Genomic DNA, 27,591 nt, shown 5'->3' on the forward strand with positions numbered 1-27,591 from the left:
TTTTTTATTATAAACAAAGGAATATTTGTTTTCAGCCTTAGAACATGTTGCTCTTGTTTCTTTTCTGGGTGGAACAGTCTACTAGATTACTGGTATTTTGAGACCATTTATCTAGAGAAAATTGTTCCACAGTCAGACTTCTTGCCTAGTATACAAGTTGTTGAACAAGGAATTGAGAGGTTTTATTGGAGTAAATAAAGTTTGCTGTATTAGAAGGTAATGCACTAGAAATAAAAAGATTTATTTTTGAGTTTTGATTCCACCATTTATGACTTTTATAACTATGAGCAAGATCGTCAATCTCTGAGGATCCATTTCCTAATTATCAGGAAATGATTTCTCATTGGATGTTGGTCAAGGATCAGATGAGATTGTACATAGGAGGAATTTTTGTTCACTGTAATTGCTACTTAAACAATTATATGGTATTTTGAAGCTATGTTATTCTGTATGTATTAATTGCTATTACTAGTACAGTGTTAACTAATACAAGATTAGCTCAGTAGATTTAAAAGTACCACTTTCTGCTTTTATTTGTAAATGAGATTGTTCTGATGTTCTGTCAGCTGAGTAAAACTATAATCATTATGAAATGGAACAATGTAGGAATGACTTAGAAAATTTCCCTTTTCTCTTTTCACGGTCTGTTTTCATTAGTCCAAACATAACAACAATCAGCTATACTTGAAAAGTATCTCTTAAATCTAATGGCATTTTGTTCTGTTTTTGTTTTTTTCCCTCTCTTTGGAAGATATTCTATCAAAGACCTTTTGAACCATGCCTTCTTCCAGGAGGAAACAGGGGTACGGGTAGAATTAGCAGAAGAAGATGATGGAGAAAAGATAGCCATTAAATTATGGCTACGTATTGAAGACATTAAGAAGTTGAAGGGGAAATACAAAGACAATGAAGCTATTGAGTTTTCCTTTGACCTGGAGAGAGATGTGCCAGAAGATGTTGCTCAGGAAATGGTAAATTAACACTAATTAGCCATTTAAAATTTGATGCAGATTTGTATACATTGATACTGTCGAGCGAAAAAGCGGTTTATGAAGCCGTGTATGGCACATCCCACTGATGTAAAGCTGTTTTGATCTGTGGCCTCAGGTGTTATGTTTGTTTTAGTAGACATATATAGACACGTTTATGTATGGGGATGGATGGGTAGACAGACAGGTAGAACTGGAATGCATTCTGAAGTAATTTTCAGAGTCCATAAAGTTGACTGACCGACTCCTAATTAGTATAAACCTGTTTAGTTAGACTGACAAGTTATGTCTTCTAAATTCTGATACAATAGCCTTTGATCAGTCATCTGGGTAAATCCTAAAAATAGATCATGCATTGTTTTTCCTTCAAAGGGAGGGAAAATAATTGACCTCAAGGTCAATTATTAGTAAGTGGCCTTTTGCAAATCATTTTTAAAGTATGTCTAAAAGATCACTTTTCAAAAGGGAAACACTTTGCCAATCGTAGGCTTCTCAAGGTGCCTGAATAGGCATTTGCTGTGCAAATGTATTCACAGACTACCTCTACTAGAGCTTATAAGAACCATTCAATAGTAGTTACTTCTGAGAAGGGGTCAGGTATAAGAGAGGTGCTTATTTTTGTTAGTTTTTTACACTGTTTGAGGTTTGGGTTTTTTTTAACCTTCATATATTTATCTGGGAAAGTGGTTGTCTAGTGAAAGGAAGTAAAAGCAACGCAAGTTACTATGGTTTGTAAAATTTTTGTTTGTTTGGGGAGGGGTAGCAGGTTTATTTATTGACTTTTTCATAGAGAGACTGGGGATTGAACCCAGGACTTTGTGCATGCGAGGCACCCACTCTACCACTGAGCTACACCCTCCCTGCAACGCAGGTTAATATTGATGGTTACGTATGAGGGGGAATTAGAACAGATACAATAGAATGAGCCTTTTGGTTTAAAAACTTGGATGTTTAAGCTCCCCGTTGTTTTGTTGTTATAATTAGTGAAGGTACAGCCACCCACGAGTTTCTACAAAAATAATGGCAGCCACCCCACGAATATCCACAAAAACAAACATAATGCAGACCAGGTGTTTCACAGTTTGGCTAATTAAGATCAGTCCTCAGACAGTTCTTTCTTCCCCTTCTTCTCTCCTTTCTCTCCAAGGGTGGCCTTTTAGTTTTGTGTTTGGCTTGTTATCTGCTGCTTCCTAATTCCCCGCTTTCCTGTAGGTAGAGTCTGGGTATGTCTGTGAAGGGGATCACAAGACCATGGCAAAAGCCATCAGAGACAGAGTGTCCTTGATTAAGAGGAAACGAGAGCAGCGGCAGCTGGTGCGGGAGGAGCAGGAGAAGAGGAAGCAGGAGGAGAGTAGGCTTACGCAGCAGGCCGAGCCGCCGCCAGGCGCTCCCCAGGCGGGGGTCCCGCCACCCCCCTCCACCTGCCCTGGCCTGCCTGCTGCCTCTGCCGCCTCAGCTTCTGTGTCTACACAAGTGGAGCCGGAGGAGCCGGAGGCTGATCAGCATCAGCAGCTGCAGTACCAACAACCAAGTGTATCCGTGTTATGTAAGTGTTTGCGGAAGTGGACAAGCTTGCTAATGACAGTCACAATTGACCTTTTATCTTCTTGACCATCATTTTGTGCTGGCCTCTTGGTTTTGAATTATGAATCCAACATACAAATAAGAAGTTTGAGAAGTCTACCTTTTCTTTCTGTCCTTACGTCCATGGCTAATAGAGCAAAAGGATGGGATGGTGAGGAAATGTGATTAGGATGTCAAATAATGTTACAGGCTCCAGCATCTTGGAAGTTCTGATTTGTAGACTTCTACTTTTCACAATTCCTGAAAGTAAAATATAATTCATAATGAAAAATTAACAAGGTTATCTTAGCTACTTATTATTGAACCCATTAATCTGGTTTAGCTTCTTTAGCAACACTGAATAATGTATAAACTAGAAACTAATGAGACTGCTAGTTATTAATTGAACTACCTTCTCGATACTAAGAAACCACTGGTCTCCACAGTTAAGAGTTTGGAAGCTGTGTCAAACTTCAGGCTGGCCAACAACATTCTATTTTATTTCCCTTGTTCTTCCAGTGGTAAGATCCTGTGTTAGCCAAGGGATTTTTTTTTAAAGACAGAGCTTTTTTCTACATGGATCCCTCATTTAAACATACAAATCTACTTAGTAAAATTAGTGTTCATTTTTTATTTAGTTCAGGTCTGTGTAAAGAAAAAGCTCATTAACCTTAAAATCAAGAGTTTGTGATGGGAAAATGTGAACCTCCTTTTTGTGATTTGTCTCTCTGTCTTTTCTTTTGGCAATTTATTTCTCTTTCAGCTGACGGGACGGTTGACAGTGGTCAGGGATCTTCTGTCTTCACAGAATCTCGAGTGAGCAGCCAACAGACAGTCTCCTATGGTTCCCAGCATGAGCAGGCACATTCTACTGGCGCACTCCCGGGGCACACGGCGTCTGTTGTCCCGGCACAGGCTCAGCCTCATGGGGTATATCCGCCCTCGAGTATGGTGAGTGACTACATAAGAGAGTGTAAGCCTGTAATGAGAATCAGTAACTAATGTGTTTGGTTCAGACTTTTCTGCTAAACTAGTAATAGCATGAATCTGAAGTATAAAAATACAAATGGTGATGCTAAAGGAAGTCAGTTTATTACAGGGTGTAATTGGAGTAGTTCAGGCAGGGTGGGAGATGTATGCTAATATGTGAAGAAACTATTTACAAGATTTAAACTAATCTGCATTTGATTAAAGATAATGCTCTCTTTAGCATTTATGAGTTGAAACTGTTCAGAGCAGCATAAGTTGGACATACAAATGGTTTGGGGGTGGGGCCAAGGAGAGTTTTGCAGAAATTACTTATTAAAAGAGTTACTAAGTGTTTTCTATAAGATGTCTTACTGTATAAAACACAGGTAAGACCTTCACACCATTGCAGAATGCTGCATGTGAGTGCTCTGGAGTGAGGACCCCTGTATTTGTATATGACCGTTGAATTTAGCGCTTGTGTTGAGCTCATCATCAGTTGCTATGCGTGTTCTTGCCTTAAAGTCTGTGTTGGACACGAGTTCCTTCCCTGGTACGTGTTCATTTGCTTTTTCCCTGTATTTGGTATCTGTTTTATGATGGATTTATTTTCAGAATCAGTTTATTGAAATTATTTCCTGTAATACTTCATACATTTATATATATGCAAATGTATACACATACACACACACACGTGTTATTACCCATGCTTTGCATTAACCAGTCTTGCTTCTCAGTTAAAGAATGTTCAGATAGACCATTAGACAATAGCACATTTCTTTTGCTAACACTCCATGAAGTCTTCAAGGGTAAATAAGATGCATTGTCTGCCTCAGGAAGGAACTGAGAACAACTGGTCACTGTTCAGCTCTTGTCTCGTGAGATCTTTAAGCAGGTAGATTTTCCATCCTTCTCAGAAAGCTTTTAATCTGGATTTTGTGAAACTGTTTTTCTTTGCTGAATGAAATCTCTCTTTCTCTGGTAAGGAAACACTTCTCCTTTTTCTGGTCTCTTATCCTGCGGCTTGGAGTAAAAGGTGTTTGCTTGTTTCATGGTCTGTTGATCAGTCCTGCGCTGGCCGGGTCTCAAGATGAATGGCCATAGTAACACAAAGAAAACTCCCAGTGTACTAATGTTCTAACAGTCTACCTCTCTGATCTTTAAGTAGGTAGAGTAGAAGAGCTTTCTACAGACTGTACAGGTATATTTCTGTAATCTGACAGTATTTGTCAGCATTTCTTGTCAGTTAGAAACTGACAGTGGCGCTAACTGACTTCTTCCAAGTTGTCTTTTTTTTTTTAACTGTTTTAAATTTCTTGGCTTCCCTCATCACAGGGTTATGAATTTCAGATCTCTGTTTTAGAAAAGGAAATGAAATGATCATTTATGAAGATGTTAAATATTTGAGCCACAAATAGGCTACATTTATTGATGCTCTAAAAGCAGACTGTTAATGAAATGATAGTCTTGCCTTTTAATGACAATACTCTATGAAGGTATCATGAAAAGCTGTTGAATACTGAGGATTTAAGAAAAAACTTTATAATTATTTTCTTACTACAGAAAGAATTTACTGCGGCTTACAGTAGTATATCACTTACAAGTGGAATAAAAAGAAAAAGAACGGGTGGAGAAAAGTGAAAATGTAGTTAGTTACATGGTTTACTGTCTAAAAGGAAATAACAGACTTGCTAGGACAGCCTTGTAGCATTTGATGGGCTGCTTTGTAGCTGTGTTAAACCTTTATGTTCAGGTGCTTCAGACTTTCAGAACTTTGTAAACCAAAGTTGAACCTCTCATGTGCTTGAAAAAAATTTAAAGTTATTTTTTAGAGAGTCACATTTGAGATATCTTTCCATTGACTACTTTGGTAAGAATACAGTCTTTCCTGTATCTATTGTGAGTTACCTATAGAAAGCTAATGCTTTTCCTAGTAGGAAATGACTTTTTACCTTTACAGATAAAGATAGGCAAGGGAAATAAAATACTGTGAGCCAACACCTTTTTTTTAGTGTAATGCCTTCTAAAATAAGACTGAGAAATCTTTGGGGTTTCCAGAGCTCCTGCAGAGCAATCCAGTCTTAAAATCTTACTTATCTTACGATGTACGTTAAACTAATAGAATTTATTCTTGTCTAATCTTAATAAGTTTACAGAAACTACAAGCCAGTAACCATCATTTTTTCCTGTCTCTTCTGCTACTTCAGTCAGCCACTCATTCTTACTCATACACTCATAACAATTAATGTTATTGCAGAATATTTAGGGAGATACTTGATCATTATCACAGCTGTTCATAGAAAACCACCCATTCCTGACCACAGTGTGGAGAGAACAGCTGTCGCCTGCCAGGTGTGCTTTGTGGAGTTGGGGGAGGATGGAACGTTCATGTCAACTGTGCCTCTGTTATCACAGTGCATTTGGTTGTTTTGTTTTCAGAGTGCTGTATTTTCATGTATGTTTGTTTTCTGTTTAGCCTCGTCGCGGCCGTAGCATGTCGGTTTGTGTTCCCCATCTTTCTGCTGTTCCCTCTCTGTCCCGCATCTCTCCCAGTGCTCCCTCCACCCCACCACCAGTGCTGTCTGCACCTCTTTCTCCTTCCCTCCTTCGGACTGCCCCCGAGGAAACTTTTGCCGAAAAGCTTTCTAAAGCATTGGAGAGTGTCCTGCCTATGCACTCTGCCTTCCAGCGCAAGCACCGACGCTCCAGCCTGCCTTCCCTCTTTGTCAGTACTGTATGTAACCATAAACTTCCTGACAAGTGAAAATATATTGCCAATGAATACATCCAGGCATCAAGAATTTTAACAAAAAAATAAAGAATAGCACTAAACTTCATAATGTGTTATGCTTCTAGGATACCAGTTTTTCCTGTAGGAAGTTTTTTTGTTACAAGGCTTTAAGGGGGAGAAAAGCAAGGAGGTAATGAGAGAGAATGCTTCTGATACCTTTGGCACATACCAGTTTGTGTGCAATAAATTTAGCTTTTATTAAATTCCCCCACCCCCCACCAGTGTGTGTATATATCCTTGCATTTTCATAACTTAGTGAAGAATATGTGTATTACTTAATTTTAAATTTACTGTTGGCTTAATCAAAAGCAAATTTTCTCTTTATCAAACATTACCCAAACATGTTTTTTCCTCACTTTATTCTAAAGAGACATTAATGAAGGTGGATGAGTCCATTTTTTCCCCATAGTCAGTAAAGAATAATTGAAGAGTGAAAGTTGGTTTTAATTTGTCAGCTGTTTAAAATGATACGTCAGCAAACTAAAAGACCACATAATGTTCCTTCCTGGACATTTTTTCCCTTAGATTGAGTAAGGTGGGGCTTTGACTCTAATGAAAACGTCCGATATCCATGTAGTACACACAGGTTTGTTTGGCCCATTCATGTCTATGGAAGATCTGTTTTGTAAATTTATTCTAAACACTGTGGGACCTTGCTGCTGCTTTTCCAGATAGAGAATGATGTTAGCATTCTGATCTAGCAACCCCCAAATCTTTAGCTTTTTACCTAGGAGATTGATTAGTTCTCTAATACACTGTTTCATGGGTTTGGGATCCTCCTTGAATAAACAACAGTAAAATGGAGCATTCTGATTCAAAACAGAAAGTTCCTTTTAGCTGTTGTGAAGAAGTAACAGTGGAGCCATTTTGCTAATTTGATAGGGGTCTTCCTATTGAAAGAATGAAACTGCCTTTTTTAAAAAGTTCATAGAAGTGAACGTTACAGTGTGCGTGTTTGCATTTGACGAGGTAGGGTTCTAAATTTCAAGTTTTAAGTCTAGAACTGCTTCTGTGACAAAAATTACTGTTAGATGGCTGGAAATTATTTACATTATCCTTTTCACCTGACTTGAACCCCAAATTATCCAGGATCAGAAAAGTGGATATTCAGTGATTTGGTGTCTGTAACATGTTTTCTGTAGTAAAATTAACTGGCTCTGGTTTGGGATAGACAGGAGAAGACAGTACTGTCACTAGCCAAGTTGTGTTTTTCACTATCCACCAAAAATCTCTTCTGATTTCTAGTTAGAAGACATACTGTTAGTTGATCAGAAATAAACCCTAGAGCCTCTCACACAGCACAGGACGGTCAGAACAGGAAGACTTGGTTCAATCTCATTCTTCCTTTAACTCTGTTTCCACTGATGGAGTTTACATTTAGTCATAAGTGGACATAATAATTGTGGGTAAAAACAGAGTAATCACTTAGATACTTACATTCTTCCATTTCCTGTGAGAGGGAAGTTGTGGAAAAGCAGCTCTTACCTAATGCAAAGAGTCCCACAGAATAATTTTATCGACCCTGGATGTATTTAATGGATTTTTACTATGCACATAATTTCCAAAAGCATTGTTATTTCTTGATGAATTATAAATTTGGTGTAACCACGTCATAGGGTTACACAGAGCTACCCAGTTGTGCATGTCTAATGTAATTTCACATATGAATGTATGAATTACTTGTCTTATTCATGTTGATACAGCCTCAGTCCATGGCGCATCCGCGTGGGGGGACCCCAACTTACCCAGAATCACAGATATTTTTCCCAACTATTCATGAACGTCCAGTTTCTTTTTCACCACCTCCCACCTGTCCACCGAAGGTGGCCATTTCCCAGCGGCGTAAGAGCACCTCCTTCCTGGAAGCCCAAACTCATCACTTTCAACCCCTGCTGAGGACTGTTGGCCAAAATCTTCTTCCACCTGGTGGAAGCCCAACTAACTGGACACCAGAGCCCGTAGTCATGTTGGGCACCACAGCCAGTAGAGTGACTGGAGAGCCGTGTGAGATGCAGGTCCATCCTGTGTTTGAGCCAGCTCAAGTTTACGGGGACTATAGACCTGGACTAGTGCTGCCGGAAGAAGCTCACTACTTTGTTCCTCAGGAAGCGGTGTATCTAGCTGGGGTGCATTACCAGACCCAGGTGGCAGAACAGTTTGAGGGTTTTCCGTACAGCTCACCCGTGCTGTCAAGTCCTGTGAAACAGATACCTGAACAGAAGCCAGTGCCAGGGGGCTCTACCTCAAGTTCTGTCTTTGAATTTCCGCCTGGACAGGCTTTCCTGGTAGGACACCTTCAGAATTTGAGATTAGATTCTGGACTGAGTCCAGGATCTCCCCTCTCTAGCATTTCTGCACCTATCAGTACAGAGGCTACACGTCTGAAATTTCACCCTGTCTTTGTTCCTCATTCTGCACCTGCTGTGTTAACTCATAACAATGAGAGCAGAAGCACTTGTGTGTTTGAGTTTCACGTTCATACTCCGAGCTCCTCTTCAGGAGAAGGAGGGGGAGCTTTACCTCCGCGTGCTTACCGAAGTCGGCAGGTCTCCGTGGACTTGAGTCAGGAAGAACCAGCCCCTCCGCTGGCTGGGTCACATGGCCGCCTGCAGCCTGTGACTGAGGAGCAGCAGAACTACCCGGCCCCAGACTTGGCCGTTTCTGTGGCAGAGCCTGTTGGACAGAGCTGGCCAATAGGAAGCCCAGAATATTCCAGTGATTCCTCACAGATCACTTCTTCAGACCCCAGTGATTTCCAATCACCTCCCCCTACAGGGGGAGCACCTTTTGGCTCTGACGTCTCATTACCCTTTATCCGTCTGCCTCAGACAGCGTTACAAGAACCCCCACTTTTCTTCTGTTTCCCCCAAGGAACCACATCTCCGCAGGTTTTATCTGCCTCATTTTCTTCAGGAGGATCTGCACTCCATCCACAGGTTACAGGAAAACTTCCACGGTTCTATTAAACTACCCTGCTATGCACCGTTACATTTAAGTTTTCTATCTCTCCTTTCCATTCAGGAGGAATATTGTCTCATTTTATCGTAGGGTTCTCCACTGGGGAGGGGGTGTATTTTAAACAACTTGTATTTAAGAACAAAATGTGAGAGAGAAGCTGAGTGATTTACTATAATGTGTGCAAACCCTTGGAAAAGAACACGAAAACTAGAGTTTTAGTCATTTGTCAGAGTCAGTACTTCTCTCCATATGTAGAATGTTTTCAGCTAGTTTTGAACGTGCAAGTGTCTGTAAAGTTGGCTCAGCATTGATTATTTACAAATGTTAATGTGAAGTATTTCTTTCTCCCTAGAGACAAACGTGGCTACTTTTTAAAAAATAGAGAAGAGGACTTTTTTTTTTCCTGTCAAATGAAGAGAATGGAAAATAGAGAACTTTTTTTTTTTCTGAAGTAGTAGTAAGAATATACAGAATTTTCATTAGTTTGGAAGGATCTTAAAAGGCAGGAAACATCGTAGCAATTTGTCTTAACAAATGAAGATGCCTTTTTAAAATGGCATAGTCAAACAAGCCACTATGTTTTAAATGTTAAAATATTAATTCATGGGGGTGGATAGAACACATGCTTTGCGTGCACAAGATCCTAGGTTCAATCCCCTGTACCAACATTAAAAGATTTTTTTTTAAATGTTAATCCATAGAATCGACTGATTCTAGTTTTTAGCAACTAAGTTAGGATCCAGTGTGGGTTTTTTTCGTTTTGAGAATGTATGATACATGTTGCACAGTGAGGAGCATTAGATATCTCAGGCCTTAGGTTTTCCTCAGCGAGCTTAAATTTTGTTGTTTATGTGTATGAGCATATGCAGTCTCCTGGAAATAAAGACAAAGTAATGGATGTAAGTCAAGATGTGGAGTCAGTATTAACTATTCCATATATTTCTCGATACATTTTGTCAAATGTATGAGTCTTAGAAAATCTGTGTAGGAGACCATGCAGTTAATTAGATAGGAAACTTTGCAATTATGTATTCAAGATACCATTTGGATCTTTTAAATACCTCACTCTTTATAAAGTACTATATATTCTTCTTTATACTTTCTTCCTATGTTCTTCCCCCAGGGGCATGAATTACTCTGAAAATATTACATCAAGTGTCACATACTTAGAGTAGTTCTAAGAAGCAAAAAGATCCAGAGATGTGAGAACTGTCCCACGTGGACATGCGGTGTGGTACGCTCACGTTAATACACTGGTGTCTGGCCTGCTGTGACTGAATGCACGGCCACCCATTCTCGTTTAAACTTCACAAAATGAAATTTCAAACATCAGGTAGTTAATTTATAGAAAAATTGCAGGACGAATGAATACTTAGAGTGGTTAAGATGCAATGGAATGTGGTGTCCTATCCAGGTAGCTTCAGAGAGGCCCCTCTAAACTGAAATGAAACAGCAAATGTGGGCTGTTTTGTTTTCTTAACTCGCCTATATCAAGCCCTGCACTCGTCTCACGTTCTCATTTGTTTTTGCTTAAGACCCCTTTGGGTGAGGGTTTCTCAGATTCAGCGCTTTGCTGTTTTAGGTTAGGTACCTCTGTTGTGGGGGCTGCCCTGTGTATTGCAGGATGTGCGGCAGCATCCCTGGCCTCTACCTGCTGGGCGCCATTAGCAGTCACCTTCCCCCGTTGTGACAGCCAGAAATACCTCCAGGTATTGCCAGATGTCCAGATCACCCCCAGTGGAGGTGATAATTTTTTTACATTTTTGACAAAAGTCACCATGAAACTACAAGAAGTAGCAAAAAGGAACCAAAATAGCATTATCAGATACCTTTTCTCTTTAGGTGCTGAGATAGTTTTTTCGTATTGATAGTCTTTCTACCTTTTTCCTGATTCTTTTCAGTACCAATTTTATTACGGATCTTACTATTTTCGCAAAAAGTATAGCCCGAGCCACAGGGTAGGTTAGGTTTTAACAGTGATTTCTGCGTGGAATCAGAGTATGTTCTGCTATATGATTCTTCTCTAACCTTTTCTTTAGAAACACGCCCCAGTGCTCTCTCCCGTACACGGTTACTCAAGCTAATGTTTCATTTTGCTCAGGCAAATTCTCAGGAGCTCACATACTTATTGCAAAGTCCTGACCTCTCTATAGACTTACCTTTGAACTCCTCTAATTTTTTGTGTTCACTTCTTTCCTTCAGGCACAGGGGCAGAGCCAGGGTCAGCCGTCTTCAAGTAGTTTAGCAGGGGTTCCAGCTTCCCAACCTGTTCAACATTCTCAGCAGGTGAGAGCAACTCGTTGCTACATTTTGTGGATTAGTAGTCGCCGAAACACTGTTCTATGTCTTTTCATGAATGAGACTCTGAGTGTAAATGGCTTGCTAAGTTTTTGAGAGGAGAATCAAGAGGCGTAACATTTCAGAAAATCTTCTCTTTTGTTTAATGTATTTCTTTTGTGGGGGCGGGGAGCAACCTACTAGATTAGACGTATATTGAAATTCAAAAGAATCATTTTTACTGACACAATTTCTCCACTTTCTTAAACAGATGATTTTACACTATTTTAACAGTATAGTTAACCCTTGAACAATGCAGCGGGGATAGGGATGTGAGCCCTCTACACAGTCAGAAATCTGCATGTAGCTTTATAGTGTGCCCTCCCTGTCTGGTTACACATCCGTGGATTCAGCCAACCTCGGATCATGTAGTATGTATTTATTGAAATAATTCACATATAAGTGAACCTGCACAGTTTAAACCAGTGTTGTTCAAGGATTGCCTGTACAAAGAATATATTTTGTTTCTATATATATTCATGATTTGTCCTTTTGTGAGCATTTTACCATTGCTTTTATTGTGCTTGATTCTCATAATTTTGCACTCCGTTTTGATTGTTTCTGATCTGTGGGCTGGGTATCGGATTTTATGCTAATGAATGAAAGCCTTAAGGACAGCGGTTTCAGGAACTTTTAAGAAATACTTTTAACTTCTGATTTGGGGAGTTGTTCCCAAAGCTTCAGAGAACTCAAGGGATTAGTAAAGTGCTGAAGTATTCAACAGCAAAACTGGTAATTCTAAAATTAAATACCAATAGTTCACCATCGATATCAGTTAACAGTAATTATTTGCATGGAAATAGTGCTTTTCGGGCACAATTGAATATTTACTATCCATTTCAGATAAAATTTGTAGTCACTACCTGTGTCATAAAAACTTACCGATGAACTATTTTGTTTATAGTTCCCTATAAAGTGTATTTTTGAACCACCAAATTCTAAATTGGCTTGCTTCTATTAAATCTTGAAACAAAATTTTAAATTCTCATTACAAATGGCCTGCTTCCAGTTTAACATGTAATCATGTAGTCATTTGATACTGGCTTAAATTAAGATTAGATCTTCCTTGTACAAAACTAGTTTGGTTATACAGGCAGAGCTTGTTTCATTGTGCTTCGCAGATTTTTTACAAATTGAAGATTTGTGTTAACCCTGCTTCAAGGGAGTCTGTTGTCTCCATTTTTCCAGTAGCATTTGTTCACTTCATGTCTCTGTCACATTTTGGTAATTCCCACAGTATGTCAAACTTTTTCATTATTATTAAGTTTTTTATGGTGATCTGTGATTAGTGATCTTCGATGTTACTATTGCAAAAAGATTATGATTTGCTGAAGGCTCAGATGATGGTTAGCATCTTTTAGCAATAAAGTATTTTTAAATTTAAGTTTGTACTTTGCTTTTTTAGCTGTAGTTGTTTCACACTCGATAGACTACAGTAGAGTGTGAACTTAATTTACATGCACTGGGAAACCAAAACATTCATGTGACTGGCTTCCTTGCAGTACTCACTTTATTGCAGTGGTCTGGAACCAAACCTGTACCCTCTGAGGTCTGCTTGCATATACATTTCTGTGTTACCAACACCTCTGTTTTATAGAACTGAAGGGCCGAGGATTATGTTTTTTCTTGTTCTTGCCCTCTCTTCCAGATAAGTATCTGAATCTGTATATGATTATAGTCAAGTCCAGGTAGTCACATTTTTGCCAACCTTAACAGGTCTAATTATGTCAACAACCCCTAACAGGAACACAAAATAAATCTGGGTGAGGACAGAAGCACTGTTGTGAGTACCTGTCTCCTATTTTGCTTATCCTTGGATGCAGGCCAATAGCAAGAAAATGAGCAGATTTAAGTGTGTGCTCTGTTTTTCCTTTTCCAAGGGAATTTGTCAGGTGTCTTATATTTGGGCATGTAAATGAAGAAGACAATGATAAAGGCCATTGAGTCAATGGTGAGAAAAGTCTGCAATGTCAGGTTAAAAGAATTAGGTAGTTGACTCTTCTGGGAAAAAATATGATGAAATGGCTGTCTCTACAGTACAGACAACAATTAATTCATGTGTCAGTGATGCTTTTTTTTTTAAAGATACATTCATTTTGTGATTTATTTTAAATATAGCATGAGTTAAATAGAATCATGAACTTGAGCCCTCAATTTATATGTATGCAGTGTAGAATATTTGATTTTCCCCTAGTCACATAGCCAGTAAGTGGATAGAATTAAAAATTACAAATCAAAATCCAAAATTTCTAGAATAGTGTTCTTTTTTTCTATATTAAAGTTCGACAGGGACTTATGATTCTGCAGAGGTGCCCAAGAAGCTTTATTTGCTCTATCTTCTGGGGTTCCATATATAGAAAAGACAGGTTATAAACTTTCTGTAGTATGTGGTTAGAGTCTGTCTATTTTTAAATGTGATTTTTGTTTTACATACTGCAGGTGGCAGCCCCACCTCAGGAAACCTATCTCTAGTTTTATTAATGTAAGGAAAGAAATGAACTTTAATCAAAATTTACCTCGTGTGTTTCTGGAATGTGATGAATACAAGATTGCTTTCTTTCATGTTTTTATCAAGAGTCTCTTCCAGTGGTTTGCTTTGTCTTAAAGAGGTGACAAAAATAGCTTTCTTCTACTGGAAGACTTGGTATTTTGCTGCCACACGCAAGGTCGTGAGCTGCCCTACCCACTTAATTTCATCCATAGGGTCCGTGTAGAGTCTTCAGGTTCTCTCATACTTTCTGTTCACCTGAGGCTCGTGAACATTTCTTTCATCAAGCACCTGTGTCCGCCAGAGAGCACACGGTCAGTGTAGGCTGTTTGAACTGGTTTCGTGAGGCAGGTGGAGGCGAAGCGTGATGCTGAGCTGCTGTGCTAAACAGTACTGGTTTGCCTAAAGTGTTGATTATTAGCCAGTGTGATTGTGCTAAAAAAAAGGAAAGCACGTACTCTTGGCCTACCTAGCAGTGCCTCTTCTCCCCGGGCGCTCTGTGGTGTCGCTGGCGATAACAGCCTCTCATTATTTTAAGCAAAGAGTAATGGTATATGTCTCTCAGACTGCTCATTTTTGACAGTCCACATACACGCCAACTAAGTAATTAAACAGTTTTTTTTCTAACTGAGTTCATGCTCTGAAGGGCCATGGGCTAGGCACTGAGGGGCTGCCGCAGTGGATCGTGCATGGCTCCTCTCAGGGAGCCCAAGTCACCTGGTAGACGTGTGGGCAGTTCCTACAAAACAAGTGAGTGTAACAGCTAACATATACAAAGTGCAAAGCATTCTACTTACATTTTTATTTTATGCTTATATAAACCCTGTAAGCACAGGTACTATCATTCTTTCTGTCGTACGGATGGGAGAGCTGAGGTGAGATCTGGAGAAGCTAGTTATTCTACCCAAACTTACACAGCTGAATGAGAGACAGAAGTTAAATCCAAGTAGTCTGACTGTGTAACTTACCATTTAACTGTTGACCGATTATGTCGTGAGAGGAGAGAGATTACATCTGAGCAGGGGGCGGGCTGTCAGGTAGGCTTTATGAAGGAGCATTTGAACTGGGCTCTGCATTTGAGTTAAATTCGGATAAATAAAGAATGCTTTAGGCCCAAAGAAAAGTTGGGGAGGGGGCCGTGTAAGCAAGGTAGAAGGGGAGACACAAACAATCCAGCCTGGGTTCCGCTGAGCTGGAGTACAGGTGAGTGAAGGGGTGGGTTCCAGGAGACACTGAGTCTGGATGTGAGCAAGGCTCCGCGTTGACGGGCGACGGAGGGAGCCGCGTGCCCAGATATGAGGTGGGCTTTCCTCAGATTTACCCCTTAATAAAGAGGGAAGTCACCGTGCAGTCAAACCTTTATCATACTTCCACATTACATGTTACTCACTGCCCCTTATTTTGAACAATAACCAAAAAAAGTTTAATGGAGTAAAGTAAAACTGTTGAGAATGAAAGTGTCTGTAAGGACCTTAAATGGTGTATGTAGTTGGAAACATTTATAGACAACATTTGACAGAATTGGTCTTAAAATAAAAGCCAGGACATTGAACATAGATTTGGTCCTTATTCTTAGAGGGACAGCTTCACCATTCCAGGTTCTGTATGTCATTGTAAATAACTTTTTTAAAGATCACTTAAATCACCAAAGAAGATACACACATGGCAAATTACCACATGAAAAGGTGTTCGATATCATCAGCTATCACCTTTACCCACTCATTACAACGCCTGAAGTCAGAAAGCCTGACCTAACTTAAGTGTTGGCGAAGATGTGGAGCAGTTGGAGCTCTCATCCACTGCCGGTGAAAATGTGGGATGATACAGTCACTTTGGAAAACAGTTCAGTAGTTTCTTAAAATGCAAGTTATACACCTACCACCGGACACAGCCATTCCACTTGCAGATGTTTTTTTACCCAAGAGGAATGAAAGCATGTCCATATAAAAACTCAAAACATAGCTTCATTTTTAGTTGCCAGAACTGTAAATGAGTTAAATATTTACCAACAGATGAATGGATAAGCAACTTATGGTATATCCAAACAATGGAATATTTCTCAGCAATGAAAATGAATTAACTGTTGATGCAACAATATGATGAATCTCCAAGTATGATGAATGAAAGTAGTCTAAGCAGAAAAGACTGTATACTGTATGCTTCTGTTAATACAAGGTTCTAGAAAATGTAAACTAATCTACAGTGACAGCAAACAGACCGTTGGTTGCTAGAGGATAAGATCTGGGGTGGGAAGAAGTAGAACTGAGAGATCACAAAGAGACCAGAGGAAGTTCCTGAGGGTGATGGCCGTGTGCACTGTCTTGACTGTGGTGATAGTTCCACGGTGTACGTGCGCGCTAAAACTTGCCACAGTGTATGATCTAAACGTGTGCAGTTGTTTGTCAGTTACATCTCAATAAAGCTGCTACTTAAAAATTAAAATCATAAAATCCACTTAAAGATTACATGAATATACACCTATAGGACAATTGAAAAAAAATTCAACTATTCTAATGTATTCAAACAGAAGCTTGTCACTGTAGGTTTTACCTCAAGACACAACTGAAAGGGAAAGTTATGCTCCAGAAAAACAGGATCATTCATAGTATAGGTCCAGTGAAGGTAACAGCGCTGGTGTATTACATGTAAAGAATTTGAATGGAGGAGGGGTTTCTGTATTTCTACATTTGTAATTATGTGTGGTGATCATTTTGCACTATGTACATATGTCAAATCATGCTACACGTCAGTTACATTTCAGTGCACACACACACACAGCTTCTCTTCATACAAGCTGTAACCAGTTAGTGGTATGGACCAGGACATGTGTAAAAGGCTATTGGCTATAGCGTTATTTTAAGTAACAAAAAAATCAAACTCAAGTATTCATCATTAGGATATTGGTTCCATTGATAATGAAATAAAAATGGCATGTCAGAGAATAGTATTTATAAAATAGGCGTGTTTTTGCTTTACTTTTAAAAACAAAGACAGGTGTACTTGTGTGTGAGTGACCACTTATGCATAGAAAAAAATCCATAAAGTTGACGCACAAAACCACTAACTGGTTGCCTCTGAGGAAATGAGGTTGGGTATTTTCATTTGACTCTTAATCTGATATATTGGTTAAAGTTTTTATTACAAACAGGTATTGCCTTTTATTTAAAAATTTAAAATTTAAACTAGTTATAGGTGTTGGAGAGTCCTGAAAGTCAGCTATGAAGTTCAGGTTTTTGTTAGGCTAGAGGGGGCCGTTAATTTATTAATAATTTATTGTTTGGGTACAGTTACGTGCCATGCATTAAATTTAGGTGTGTTATACCAGGGTGTCTAGCACATAGTTGATTCCGTTTGCCCTACTTTGAGTGGTAGTGTCCTTGTTTTCAAAGAAGGAAGCCTCGCTCTGGCAGTAAGATGGGCCACCTCTCAGGTGTCACAGCTGGTAAGGGGTAAAGCTGAAGTTCCCAGTTCAGTGCTTTCCTCACATTTTGTAGCTATTATCAGAGCTATTCTTTAAGCAGACTAATTAAAGCATACTTCAGAAACATGCTGTTAATGACTTGAAATAAAATTGAATTTTCTTCTCAGCAGCAGGGAGTCCAGCAGACAGCCTCCTCTCAGCCGACGGTGCAGTATTCCCTTCCACAGGCACCGGCCTCCAGTGAGGCCCTGACTGCACAGCCAGCAAGCCAGCCTCCACCCCTGCAGGTGTTGCCTCACGTGTCAGTGGGGAAACAGGTGCGTGCTTAGTTCTTGGAGGGGAGTGCCGCGTGGCTGTGTGGAGGGGCCTCTGCCTTCTCTAGTGGTGGAGTATGGAAGTTGGCTAATTTCACTGTAAAAATGAAGTGAAAATTACCTCTTGTGCTTATGCATTGGTTGATGTAATGGTTACATGCAGCAGTGATAATCCCACATGTTTACCTTTTAGGTGCATCAGCCAACGCTTAGTTTGACAGGTGCAGACCTAATAAAGGTGCTTTAGTAGCTGAATCTGGACGTTGTCTAGAGTTGTCAGTTACACCTAGTATTCTCGGTTTGCAGTCACGCTGTGTTTTCTTGTAGATTTATGCATTGTCTCCTTCCTCTGCCTACTGACAGCAAGTCACAAAACCCTTTATACGGCTTGGGTTTTTCCTAAGTTGTTTGTCCTAATCCCTTAAAAAAAAAAAAGTGTCCCTGTAGAAGATAGGCTCTTCCGAATGAGCTGTTTTCAACTTTACATCGGGCTTGTGCTTGTGTTGTGGCTCAGTGCGTGGTCTGCCATGTTTCATCACATCTGAGAGACTGTCAGTTGTAAGGTATGTTTAACACTGAGAACTGACACATCATTAATTGTAAGATACATCTCAACTTCATAAATGTTAAAATTACCCGTGGTGAGAAGGGGTGCTTGCTTCCTAGAACCAGTGGAAGATGGTAACTATACGTCCTTTTACAGGTCTGTGTTAGACTTGAGAATTGTAGAAGCAGGAGGGATGAGCTCTGACCCCGCTGGGAAAGGAAGTCCTTTGAACTTCAGTGACTGCGGTGATGCAGCCATAGGTTAGGGACAGCAGACGTGCCAGGGGACTATGGTCCGTGAGACACATCTCGGTCAAGCTGTAAAGAAAACAGCCTTCCGTGTGGAAGGGGTCTCTGTGCTGTTGAACAATAAAACATTAGTGGAGTTCGTCACAGCAGACTGGGCACAGTGGCCGCTCTGTCAGCCTCCTTGTCTCCTGCGCACCTCTCCCTGCTCCTATGTGGCATATTAACTCATACTAATGTATGCAGGGATTTGGTGTTTGTTATAATTTTCTCTCTTTTTTGGCTAATACATACATCTTGCTTTTGGCAGCCTTGCTCTTTTTTTTTTTTTTCTTTAAGTTGGTCTGTTTTGTTTTTCTTTCCCTTCCCAGCTTCCAGTTTCCCAGCCAGTACCAACTATCCAAGGCGAACCTCAGATCCCAGTGGCGACACAGCCCTCAGTTGTTCCAGTCCATTCTGGTGCTCATTTCCTCCCTGTGGGACAGCCACTCCCGCCTTCCTTACTCCCTCAGTTCCCTGTCTCTCATATCTCCTCGGCGCCTCCCGCCTCTGCAGCTCAGCCGGGTTTCTCACCCCTTCCCGCCACAATGGCAGCTGGCCTTGCCCAGCCTCTGCTCACCTTGGCTTCACCTGCTGCAGCAGCTGCAGGCCCAGGGGCACCCGCTGTGCTTCCTAGCCAGCTTCCAGCCCTCCTGCAGCCTGCGACCCAGCTGCCGGGTCAGGCTCACCCACAGCTCCTGCAGCCAGCAGTCCAGTCCACAGGGATACCCGCTAGCCTTGGACAGACTGCTGAGGCTCCACTTCCCTCTGGAGATGCTCTCTACCAGGTACTGTGTTGACTGGCAAAAAGGAGGGCGCCAGAGGGTTTGGCTGTAATGACAACATCAAGGACTTCAGAACCTGATACTGGAATATCGGAATAACTAGCAGTAACCAGAGTTCCTGATCTCAACCATAGACGCTAAAATAGTAAACTCCTGAGAAAGGATGGGGGGTAATGTCTGACAGTTCATTTCCATTTTTCCCAAGACACCTCTTTGGGGAAAGTGGTTCTCTCAATACTCGGTGTAAGCTGATTGAATGCTAGATATAGCTAATAATAGAATATATCAGGCTACGTTTTTATAGGAAGAGTAAATACGGTGGCCAACATGGGATCCTTAAAAAACTTCAGGGTTTAGATTTAGAGTGTTAGCATGCCATTACCTGACTGGAATGACGGATACCTCAGAGGTTTTGCATTCTCCTGTTTGACTGACTAGAAAGTAGCTATTTTTCTAGAAGGAATTCTGTGTCTTCCTCCTATTTAAATAGTCTCCAGGAGAGGGGAAAATAGCAATTTAAAATACACTTCTATACAGCCCTGTCCCCTAAATGAAATCAGTCTGTCATTTAATTTCGAGGAAGAATCTTCTTTAAATTATTAGAGAGGGATTGGGGTGCTGTTCATCTTCGCTACGTGCTTTCCTGTGCATGTCCTGCTGTTTTGCTCATTTGATGACCCAGCCTACACTAACTCCCCTTCCTCATTTCTGTCACAGGGCTTCCCACCTCGACTGCCACCACAGTACCCAGGAGATTCAAATATTGCTCCCTCTTCCAGCGTGGCTTCTGTTTGCCTCCCTTCTACAGTCCTGTCCCCTCCCTTGCCGACAGAAGCACTGGCTGCCCCAGGTTACTTTCCTACAGTGGTGCAGCCTTATGTGGAATCAAATCTTTTGGTTTCCGTGGGCAGTATAGGAGGACAGGTTCAAGTGCCCCAGCCAGCAGTGAGCTTAGCACAAGCCCCCTCTACATCCTCCCAGCAAGCAGCTCTGGAGGTAAATGGAATTTCTGCATGTTTATAGCTAAGACATATGTGTAATGGGATAAAAGTGACAAAGGAGAAACATAGGTTCCCCTGGTTTAGAGTTCGTTTGGAAACTATTTTAAACTAACTTCTGAATGACTTTTTCTTACAGCAGAATGAAATGCCAGTGTGGGGGCCTTGTTGCCACTGGCTGTTCTGTTGGGAAGTGAGTGTGCCTTGGAGAAGATTAATCCTGTTAGCACTTCACTTCTCTAGCTAGCCCTTCAGCCGTTTTTCTTGTCCTTTCACAAATTCTTGCCATGGTGGTTCCCAGAACACCTTACCCTGCTGTGCGCCCAGTGATCGCTCTTGCCCCACTCAGAGAGCGCTGAGCCGCCTCTGCACTTTGCTCTGCCTGCCCTGCTGCACGTTCTGGTGAGATGCTGGCTGCATGGCAGGTTGTAGTTTCTCACCACCTAGCGACAGCTGTGGCTGATGACATACCATGTAGCCTGTACCAGAGACTAGCTTTAGAATCTCCCTTTGCAATTGTAAGAGGACTTTCTGTAGATGCTGAATATTAAGAATTTCTAGTAAATGTAGTGCTTCTAGGACTTAGGGGAGGGATAAGAAAAAAAAAAGAGTAGCTTATTGAGGATGGCCGGTAATAAGTAAAATATATGACTGCCAAGGTTTGAATTATCCTTTCTGTTCACAGAGTACTCGAGGAGTCCCTCAGGTCGCTCCTCCAGAGCCAGCTCCAGCGGCACAGCCACAGCCCGCCCACCCTGCCGCCTTGGTCTCTTCTATAGACAGGTGTGTAAAGTCAACTTCTGTCTTGATGGGTCGATAGGATGGCATGAAACTTGAGTCTGTGAAACCTTTAAATCTCCTATTGTAAATTGAACTTTTTCCCCCCAAAGTGCACATTCAGATGTGGCTTCAGGAATGAGTGACGGCAATGAGACTGTCGCATCGTCCAGCGGAAGGCATGAAGGGAGAACCACGAAGCGGCATTGCAGGAAATCTGTGAGAAGTCGTTCTCGCCATGAAAAGACTTCACGCCCCAAATTGAGAATTTTGAATGTAAGTATTGCTGACTTCTGGGTTTTATATAGTTAGTTTATTATTTAAGTATTTCTAAGGCTAGAGTGTATTGATGAAAGTTTAGGCTCTTCTAATCACCCAAATGATACTGTTGAATTCCGTATTTCTGTAAGAAGGCAGTAGAGAGTTTAATTTGCACAACAGAGGCTTTACATTTCTTCCAAACTCCTCGTGGAAGATAAGTACGTAGCTCAAAGCCTGATACTTTCTTAAGGTTTTCCTGCTACCAGTTTAAGAGGCAAAGTACCAGTGTTTCAAGGACTAGTGGTAACGTTACGCTGAAGTTCAAGTGATAACCTACATCACTTTCTCACATCCAGTAACAGTGCTGAGTATGGTCTTCTGAGATTAGAAATACTTTTCTTTTTTCTTTTTAGGTTTCAAATAAAGGAGACCGGGTAGTAGAATGTCAACTGGAGACTCACAACCGGAAAATGGTTACATTCAAATTTGACTTAGATGGTGACAACCCTGAGGAGATAGCAACAATTATGGTATGTCTGAGTTTAGAGTCCCAGATTTTTCCTTAGTCCTTGATCTTCATATCCACCACCCTAGGCAAATAGGCAATATTTTGTAAACTGTTTTGACAGTTACCTATTTATTTCAGTTTCAGTGTGAGTATAACTAGCAGACCAAGCTGGTGATTTAGAAATATTTTTGTCTGGGGCCTATCTAGGTATTAAAGAACTAACTTACATATCAAATAAATAATACAGATGGAATGCAGACTGGGCAGAAGAATGAAAATGGGGATTGAATGACCTAAGACTTGAGGAACACTGTACGAATCAGGCTGATGTCGCATTTCTTTTACAGGTGAACAATGACTTTATTCTGGCAACAGAAAGAGAGTCATTTGTGGATCAGGTGCGGGAAATTATTGAAAAAGCCGATGAGATGCTCAGTGAGGATGTCAGTGTGGAGCCAGAGGGTGACCAGGGGTTGGAGCGTCTGCAGGGAAAGGATGACTATGGCTTTTCAGGGTCTCAGGTAGGCTCACCATCCCGTAGTGAAGCTTTGTTTGTTTCAGATCCAGTGGTACCATGTTACACCTGTAACTAAGGCTGTCAGCACTCATGTTCTCTTTGCATGTGGCAATTTGCTTTGCCTAATCACTGAATTTGAGAATGAATTTAATCACTTTTGTTTGTTGTAGAAATTGGAAGGAGAGTTCAAACAACCAGCTCCTGTGTCTTCCATGCCACAGCAAATAGGTGAATTTCTTTTCTTTCCATCATTTGCTCTTACCTGAGAAGCTGTGTGTTAATAATAAAATCTCAAAGCTTCATGTTAGTGACAGTGTACGTAAAAATGTGATTAAGTGGTTTGTTTCTTTTTAACCAGGCATTCCTCCCAGTTCTTTAACTCAAGTTGTTCATTCTGCTGGAAGACGGTTTATAGTCAGTCCAGTGCCGGAAAGTCGATTACGAGAGTCAAAGCTTTTTGCTGGTGAAATATCAGATACAGGTAAGGAATTACTTCTACCACATGTGTGTGTAAGTCCTGCAGCATCTCTCCTACAAGCAGAAGCTTGGTCATCAAACCGCGGTTCAAATGATGACACAAGACAGTGAGGAAGGGTAGCAAATTGAGGCTACACCCAACAGACGAACGTATGGAGAAGGGAGACAGACGGTGGAGAGGAGAAGAAGAGCACAAAGGGTGGCTGTGCTAGGTACAGCCCATGGGATTAGCTACTGCCGTGTACGGTTTGAGCGCACTCCATGTTCTTTCGAGAAGCAGACATTCATACTGACAACTTCTGATCGAAGTAGTAGTTATTTCACTTTGCTCGTTTAAAGCCTGTCATTTCCTTGGGAGAGGCTTTGTACCTTGTTGGTATGTGGCATTGTTGGTTAACTCCAAAAACAGATTATTAAGACAGTCTTTTGAATTCACTCTTTAAAAATGGACTGATTTTGAATTTTTTATTTTCCTTTGCAGTTGCTGCTGCTTCTACATCTCCTGGCTCCGGAATGAACTTGTCTCACTCTGCTTCATCCCTGAGTCTACAGCAGGCCTTTTCTGAACTTAGATATGCCCAAATGACAGAAGGGCCCAGCACAGCACCTCCCAACTTTGGTCATACAGGACCAACATTTCCAGTTGTGCCTCCCTCCACAAGTAGCATTGCTGGAGCCGCAACCACAGTAGCGGCCACACCTTCAGTATCAGCCCCTGCAGCTAGCTGCCCTCTTACTGACATCTCCACATCAGTAATGCAGTCTGAGATTACAGTGGCCCCTGAAAAAGGGACTGCTGGGGTTGCCACCTGTACAGGTGTGACACCATCAAGCGGTCTAGATGCATCTGAATCCCCGATGCTCTCCAGCGTGGTTTCAGGCATCACGGCGCCCACCGCTGTCTCAGCGTCAGCAGCTTCCAAGTCAGTTCAGGCTCCTGCCCCTGGGGGCGCCGCTTCTAGTGTGGATGCGTCCCCCTCTGTGCCCATTTCAGTGACTCCTGCCTCGGCAGGGAGCAGCGCTGCTGCCTTGGGTACTAAGCCTGCACCCGGGCCATCTCAGCAGGCAGGAGTTAGCACTGCCGGGGTAGCCACGTCAGCGTCAGTTTCTGCCACCACTCCGGCCCCGAGCACGGCTTCACAGCCGTCTGTCCCGCTCAGCAGCAGCGCCTCGGCTCCTGCCCTGGCCGAGACGGTGGTGGTCAGTGCACACGCCCTAGATAAGACGTCTCACGGCAGTGCGGCAGGCTTGGCTTCGTCCCTCCCGGCCTCATCTTCCTCTCCCTCCCCTGGGGCAGGGGTATCTAGTTCTGTTTCTCAGCCTGGTGCGGCTCATCCTTCAGCCGTCACCTCAGCTGTAGCTTCTGCTCCTGTCCCTTCCCAAGCAGGACCTGCTTCTACACCTCTGTTACCCCAAGTACCTGGCATCCCACCCTTGGTACAGCCTGTGGCCAGTGTGCCTGCCGTACAGCAGACACTAATTCATGGCCAGCCCCAGCCAGCTTTGCTCCCCAGCCAGCCCCATGCTCACTGTCCTGAAGTAGACACTGATACACAACCCAAAGCTCCGGGGATCGATGACATAAAGACTTTAGAGGAGAAGCTGCGGTCTCTCTTCAGTGAGCACAGCTCCTCTGGAGCTCAGCACGCCCCCGTCTCCCTGGAGACGTCACTGGTGGTGGAGACCACTGTCCCTCCAGGCGTCCCGACCACTGCCGTCGCACCAGGCAGACTCATGACTTCCACTACGAGCACTTGCCTGCCACCAGCCAGTTTGCCGCTAGGACCAGCTGGTTTGTCGGGTCCAGCAGGAGTCACACCTGGGCAGGTTTCCGCCCCAGTCAGCACTGCACCAGGAGTGAAACCTGGAACCGCTCCAGTGAAGCCACCGTTAACTAAACCTCCAGTAAGATTCTTGTTCTGAAATAATTTGAAAAATATCATCACTCTTTTTTCCTCTCAATAAGTACATTTTTAAAAATTCAGCCTTGCAGATTAGAAATGTAGTTATAAAGATGCCTGGCTTATAGTAGACACGTGGTATTTAGTAAATAAATTGATTGAAGGTGATTTTAAGATATATGTACATTGAACCATGAGATTTTTTTTCTTTTGAAATGTGGCAAGATTTTGGGGTTAATTATACTGCACAATTTTCTAGGAGTATTTAATAAGTAGTTAAAGTACAGGCATTGTACCAGATTGGTACAGACTGAAGAAATCCATCCCAAAGGGGAGCTAAGTGTTTTTGCTGGCAGTTACACACAGTAACAGCAGTTCACAGTCTGTTTGCGTGAGAATGAAGCAAATTGTCTGCTTCACTTAGATTCCATACACATACAGTTTGGGGTTTGTAAAAAGTTGGAAGTTGGTGATGAATATGATACACAGAGGAGAAAAGAATCTAGGAATAAAATGAGCGGCACGAGTTTCCTGGTTCTGCTGCGGTGGCTTCCTCTCACTCTGCCCGCCGGTCTCTGCCCCTCCGCGTAACCAGGCGTGTCTCTCCTTCTGCGCTGGGTGCCTGCCCTGTCTGTCCGCGTTGCCATCGATGCAGGATTCCTCTCACGGGGCGGGTAGGGGGTGACGCAGAGGCTTCACTCAGAATACAGACTGCTCGATAGTAGATTTCTGGTGCCTTTTGTTGTCAGACCTGCCCCCACGGTTATTTCTGAACTATTTTGTTTCTCAGAAAAGCCTGATAATACAGTAGCAGATGAGTGGCTCAGGCGTATCTAGACCGCCTGACGTGTCCACGCAGCCTTTCTTTTCTGTATTTTCCTTGCGGAGTAACCTTTTACTAAAGATTCCTGTCCATTTTATTGGCATGTCATAGTAACCCCTGTAATAGGATCATGGTTATAATGCCCTTCAGGTAAGATGGATACCAGAGCATAACTCAGGTGACAAGCTTACCTTAACTAGATATATTTTATTCTTATCCTTCTGCGTTTGAATTAGTTGGTTTGCTCTCCAGTATGCAGTCTTTACTCTTAGTGTCTCATGGACTTGAATTTCCCTTCGCTGTCTGTAGGTGCTGCCAGTGGGTACTGAACTTCCAGCTGGTACTCCACCCAGCGAGCAGCTGCCGCCTTTTCCGGGACCTTCACTAACTCAGGTGCCCCAAGACTTGGCAGATTTTGTGCCCCTACTTTCTTTCACAAAGCTTGTTTAAATTCTCCATTGCATGATCTTGCCTTCTGGCTCCTATTTGGTTTTGACTTAGTAAGAACTTTCTTTTAAAACACCATAGCTGATGATACAGGCCCTACTTAGAGTGAGAATCATATCATATAGAGATCATTTGATATTAATACTTTTTGTAACTTACGAAAAAAGAAAACAGCAGACTTGACATTTTGCCAGAAAAATTCCTTCTATCATTCATACTTTTGTAGAACAGTGAAAGATTAGACCATTGTGGAAGTAAAAAAAAAAAAAATTACATGTGATCAAAGTTAACTTTGTAAGTTCCTTGGGGAAGGGTACCTCCCTGATAACTGGCAATGCCCTTTTTCTGTGGGTTCAGCACAGCCTGTTTTTTTCTTGAATGTTTGACATTTCTTTCAGTGACCACCTAATGAAGTAATTGGGTATAATAAGGGTCATGTTTTTGAAAAACAAGTATTATATCTTTCAATACAAAAGCCACACAGCTCAGCTAACATGAGATGACTCAAAGAGGAACTGAGGCCAGTGACGTGGACGTGAGACTGCTGTCTCACTTTCAGTCCTGCTCACTAGGAGTCGGAATTGCCCGCAGTTAGACTATGATTTTCTTTACCGCCCTACCCTCCACCCAACACGTGTTGAATTCCCGTAAGTACTTGTTAGGAATCCATCGTAACCATGAGAAAGCTTCTGATGTGAGACAAGCTAGTAACACTGAAACTAAATGAGGAATTTATTTTAGAATAAGATATAGAAAAATATGGCAAATTGCTAACTTGAAGTGTGAATTTATCCCTGCTTCTTTAACAGTAAAACATAATTAAAGGAACTTGCCGTAATAAAGTAATAACTCCAACAGAGAATCTCCTCCATCAGCTGCTAAATTTTGAAAACAATTGCATTGTGAAAGTCTATAAATTGCGAGTTTTGGACTTATTTTCGCACTAAAAACATGTATTTCAGATCCTAAGAGGGCCCAAAGTGTGATGAGAAACCGCAGATGGGACGTAGGGGATGAGGATGAAGGGTGGTGCTGATGTGGAGGAAGAGCCTGACCGCAGTGGCAGAATAGGTCCTTTTTCTATTCTTAAGGACAGGCTCTCAGAGGCACCAAGCCAAAAAAGAAAATAGGGAACAATATAGTCTCCCCCACATCATGATGACATTTTTTTAGAACGTATTTTTAAGGAGAGGACAAATAGATAACTTTCCTATCACTTTAAGTAACATCACACATAGAAAGTAATAAGGAAGGGTTCAAAACTGTAAAACCTTAGATGTAACTGAGTTTCTCTGTGGCTTAAGAACTTGACAATAAAATTTTAAGAGGTTGGTAAATCAAGGAATATAGCTAAGTTTAACTTAGGTCATCGAGTTTCATATTCAGTGGGCAGATGTGATGTTGTGTCGATCTGAAGCACGAAGCTGAAGTGTGTTCTG

At 41.7% G+C, this 27,591-nt stretch overlaps 2 protein-coding genes across 12 annotated transcripts in view; one reads left to right on the forward strand and one right to left on the reverse strand.

Moving 5' to 3' along the window:
* The window catches only part of WNK1 (WNK lysine deficient protein kinase 1), a 116,933-nt gene that overhangs the window by 71,396 nt on the left and 17,946 nt on the right, over positions 1-27,591 (forward strand). For 4 of the 11 annotated variants that reach the window (XM_072954462.1, XM_072954463.1, XM_031670786.2 and 1 more), the window contains 15 exons: positions 752-971; positions 2,202-2,535; positions 3,316-3,503; positions 11,470-11,553; positions 17,681-17,830; positions 18,991-19,446; positions 20,161-20,439; positions 21,127-21,224; positions 21,332-21,494; positions 21,893-22,009; positions 22,335-22,508; positions 22,675-22,732; positions 22,863-22,985; positions 23,463-24,886; positions 26,015-26,098. In XM_072954462.1, coding sequence (XP_072810563.1) covers positions 752-971; positions 2,202-2,535; positions 3,316-3,503; positions 11,470-11,553; positions 17,681-17,830; positions 18,991-19,446; positions 20,161-20,439; positions 21,127-21,224; positions 21,332-21,494; positions 21,893-22,009; positions 22,335-22,508; positions 22,675-22,732; positions 22,863-22,985; positions 23,463-24,886; positions 26,015-26,098 — 3,952 coding nt within the window. The remainder of the gene's footprint in view (positions 1-751; positions 972-2,201; positions 2,536-3,315; positions 3,504-11,469; positions 11,554-17,680; positions 17,831-18,990; positions 19,447-20,160; positions 20,440-21,126; positions 21,225-21,331; positions 21,495-21,892; positions 22,010-22,334; positions 22,509-22,674; positions 22,733-22,862; positions 22,986-23,462; positions 24,887-26,014; positions 26,099-27,591) is intronic. The other 7 variants (XM_072954465.1, XM_072954466.1, XM_072954464.1 and 4 more) reach the window with 6 other exon arrangements.
* The window catches only part of FBXL14 (F-box and leucine rich repeat protein 14), a 429,592-nt gene that overhangs the window by 2,367 nt on the left and 399,634 nt on the right, over positions 1-27,591 (reverse strand). The gene's annotated exons all lie outside the window — the stretch shown is intronic.

The sequence above is a fragment of the Vicugna pacos genome, chromosome 34 (genome assembly GCF_048564905.1).
Source record: "Vicugna pacos chromosome 34, VicPac4, whole genome shotgun sequence".
Taxonomy (NCBI): domain Eukaryota; kingdom Metazoa; phylum Chordata; class Mammalia; order Artiodactyla; family Camelidae; genus Vicugna; species Vicugna pacos.